The 3,743-nt window shown below is 45.3% G+C and overlaps 2 protein-coding genes across 2 annotated transcripts; both read left to right on the top strand.

Moving 5' to 3' along the window:
* On the top strand, positions 1-1,398 carry LOC138025370 (uncharacterized). Its single transcript, XM_068872590.1, has one exon. The coding sequence runs from the start codon at positions 1-3 to the stop codon at positions 1,396-1,398; it is 1,398 nt and encodes a 465-aa protein (XP_068728691.1).
* Positions 1,399-1,461: 63 nt separating this feature from the next.
* Positions 1,462-1,923, top strand: LOC138025369 (uncharacterized). The gene has a single exon (XM_068872589.1). It carries the CDS (start codon positions 1,462-1,464, stop codon positions 1,921-1,923), a length of 462 nt encoding a protein of 153 aa, XP_068728690.1.
* Positions 1,924-3,743: the final 1,820 nt, after the last annotated feature.

The following is a 3,743-nucleotide window of genomic DNA, read 5'->3' as shown; positions in this document are numbered from 1 at the left end:
ATGGGCCTACTCTGGAGGCAAGAGGAACCTTACCTCCCATTCAACAGAACCCTAGCAGAATCCCGTCTTCAAACCCTGAAAATGCGATTAAATCGCGTTCCTGGCCTAGAAGAAAAATACCGAACTGTCATAAACGACTACGTTGCTAAGGGATATGCAACTCAGCTCAGTGAACGAGAGGCCTCCAAGAGATCGAAGGTCACCTGGTATTTGCCACATCACCCGGTGTTTAACGTTAACAAGCCCAACAAGGTACGCGTAGTATTTGATGCTGCCGCCCGCTTTGATGGCATCTCCTTGAATGACCGATTGTACCATGGCCCAGATCTCACAAATAATCTGGTAGGCGTTCTCACCCGTTTTCGAGAAGATGAAACCGCCTTCACAGCTGATATTGAAGCAATGTTCCATCAGGTTAAGGTTCTTCCCGAAGACGCAGACGCTCTAAGATTTTTGTGGTGGGATGCTGCTCCTAGGCAACCTCCTCAGGAATATAAGATGCTCGTTCATATATTCGGTGCGACGTCATCGCCTTGCTGTGCCAACAGGGCACTCCGACAGACAGCAGATGACATTAAGGGCCGGTATAGCCCCGAGGTTATCACGACAATATACAGGAATTTCTACGTAGATGATGTACTGAAATCTGTGCCAACGACAGATCAAGCAATCTGGCTTGCAGAACAGCTGACAAAACTATTGAGGGAAGGTGGATTCCATCTAACAAAGTTCACAAGTAATAGCCGGCAAGTTCTAGAGGCCCTACCTCAAGATAAACGAGTGAACCCATCTATCAATCTTGACCTTAACCAACTTCCATTCGGGCGTGCACTTGGATTACACTGGGATGCAGCTTCAGATACCTTTCAGTTCAAGGTCGTTCCCACAAACAAGCCGCCTACCAAACGTGGTATTCTTTCAACAGTTAGTTCTCTTTACGATCCTCTTGGATTTCTGGGCCCATTCATTCTCCCAGTCAAGATCATCCTCCAAGAACTCTGGAGAATAGCTGTCCAGTGGGATGATCCTATACCAGGACCTTTACTAACACGTTGGAATAAGTGGATTGAGTTTCTTCCCCTCGTTGCAAATATCAAGATTCCACGATGTTTTAAGTCCTTTTCTCTGAGGGTAATTCGAGACGTCCAAATGCACTATTTTTCGGACGCGTCGAACGATGGTTATGCTGCAGTAGGTTACTTAAGCCTTGTTGATGATACTGGAAAGATTCATTGTGCCTTCGTTATGGGAAAGACCCGCAATTCTCCGCTGAGACAACGGTCTATTCCACGCCTTAAATTACAAGCGGCTGTGGTTGCTTCGCGCCTGCACCTACTTCTACGTGAAGCTGACTCGACACACCCCTTCATGGAGTTACATTCTGGTCAGACTCCCTGACGACCTTGCAGTACATTACAAACGACAAAAAGCGATTCAAGCCATTTGTTGTAAATCGAGTGAATGAAATCCGCGAAGCCTCCACTCCTCAACAATGTGCCAACCATCCTTAACCCAGCAGACGATGCGTCCAGAGGACTAGACCTACGCGCTCTAAAGTCAAATTGCCGCTGGCTCTCTGGCCCGAGTTTCCTCCTAGAGCCTGAAGACCAATGGCCGATTAAAAGGATCGGTAACATCCCAGAAGACGACAATGAGGTTCAAGTCCAAAGTACAGTCATGATGATTGACCGCGGATCATCACTGGATCGACTTCTTCGGCGTTGTTCGTCGTGGCCGCGCTTGTTAACTCTTGTCGCCTGGCTATTACGGTTTATCAACCATATCCAGAACAAAGGCAGAGAGAAAGGAAGAAAATCCCTGTCAGAGATGCGCAGCTCCTCCAAGAAAGTTGTGCAGTTGGTACAGCGTCAAGCGTTTTTCGAAGAGATTGATTCCTTGAGCGAGGGACGTCCAGTTAAATGACAGAGCAAGCTCGCCAGTCTTCTTCCTGTGCTCATAGAAGGAACCTTGCGCGTGGGAGGAAGAATCCGTCACGCTCCTATTACGTTCGAGGCTATTCATCCAATGCTACTTCCTAAAGATCTTGTTCTAATCGTCGATGAAAAATCTCCTCGTGGAAGATGGCTCCTTGGCCGAGTTCTGAAGATCTTCCCCGGCGACGACCAACGTGTCCGAGTAACTGAAGTTAAGACGAAGAGTATGTATGTAAAATTAATATAACATGGGAAAAAGGATCAACCACCGAAACTCCTATGCGACATAAAAATGGTTTAACTACGTCGTTATTTTTTTTTTTTTTTGGAAAATGGCAAAAATTTGGGTCGGTCGGACGATGCTAAACGGAGATAAAAAAGAGGATGGCCCAAGTGAAAAAGAAAAAAAAGGGCAATAAAGACGCCAATGTGTCTTGAGAATACATGGGTTGTGTAACTGCTATTCTCGTGTTTCCGGTTAGTTTATCTTTATTTATGATTTTGGTGGTACGAATTTAAAAATTTAAAAACAGGAACCTGGCACCACAAGAGAGCAGACGAAACTTGCCTTACGTTACCCAATACCACACAGCTGTGACGAGCTTAAAACAAATCCCTATGAAAGACAACCATTGCTCAAAGATATCTACAAAAACCCGCCTCTCATATGTTACAAAAGAAGGCGGTCAATCAAAGATATACTCGTGAGAGCCAAATTACAAAACTGAAAGGCTAAAACACGCGCTAAGCGGCTAGGAAGTAGTGTTGGATCACAGGCGCCCCAAGGTCAATAGGGAACTTTGTAACCGGCCTTGTAACCCTGCCCGCTTTAACAAACTGAGCCCTAACTGGGGTCCTAGTTTGTCAACGACACAATGATTTGAACGTTTTTGAAGTTTAGCAACACGAGATGTGACTGTGATTGGACGAACGGGACAATGCAGTCATGCCGCGACCCAGGGGAATAAAACATGAGTCGTTACAAAGTTCGACCGTCCAACATTGCTGAGAAATGCAGCTGCCGTTTTGGTTCCGATCGAGTGGTCAAACTACCGCCTGAGATCGCTCGCAGGGCTGCTATTACTTTGTTGGTAGGTTGAAATGAAAGTTTAATCCTTGTCAATTGATTCCGATGTGGAATTGTATCCGTGGGAGCATTTTATCCAAGAATATTTGACTCGATTTGGTGGGCTCTTGACAATTTAGTGTGCAGCCTCGGGATTTTATTATACTGTTGACAACCGAGGAATTGAAAACGGCTCAAATCGCGTTGAATCTGAAAAAAAAAAAAAAAAAACCACAGGAAGGAAGCGAGCCACAATGGCAATAGGTTCAAGCTTTTTAGTTGAGAATGTTTTTCGTATAATTGTCTTCTCAAGTATTTTATCGGGATTCCCATACAAATACTTATATTTTTGTTTGCCTTCCCTCACACTGAGCTTGGGGTGCCTGTGGTAGGCCTGTCACTCTTGTTCAATGTTTTGACACTCCGTGGAAGTTGTGCCCGAAATAATATTTTCTCTTTCCGCAATAATTGAATTTCAGCTCTTTACCTTCTCATTTAAGGACGTTCGCGCCCATTGCTACTGCGCTTTTTTTTGCGCATGTCACGCACACGTCATGCATCGCAGACCACGAAGGTAAATACGATGCTAAAGGTGCAAACATTTTCCACAAGAATGGAACGTGAAAGCATGTGGCATTATGGGATAGCTGTGGACCCAGGTCTTCTCGGAAATGTCACGCAATGGCGTGACAGTGCGAATAGACAATCGCTTTGAGAACTTCGCAGCGATTTTACTCTCTTTA

This window comes from Montipora capricornis, chromosome 12 (assembly GCF_036669925.1).
Source record: "Montipora capricornis isolate CH-2021 chromosome 12, ASM3666992v2, whole genome shotgun sequence".
NCBI classification, from domain to species: Eukaryota; Metazoa; Cnidaria; class Anthozoa; order Scleractinia; family Acroporidae; genus Montipora; species Montipora capricornis.
Note: the sequence above shows the minus strand (reverse complement) of the source record. Positions and strands in the feature narration are given on the sequence as shown.

Bases quoted from the DNA above. Each gene is read 5' to 3' on its own strand.
- LOC138025370 (XM_068872590.1), top strand. From the start codon at position 1: ATGGGCCTACTCTGGAGGCAAGAGGAACCTTACCTCCCATTCAACAGA.
- LOC138025369 (XM_068872589.1), top strand. From the start codon at position 1,462: ATGAAATCCGCGAAGCCTCCACTCCTCAACAATGTGCCAACCATCCTT.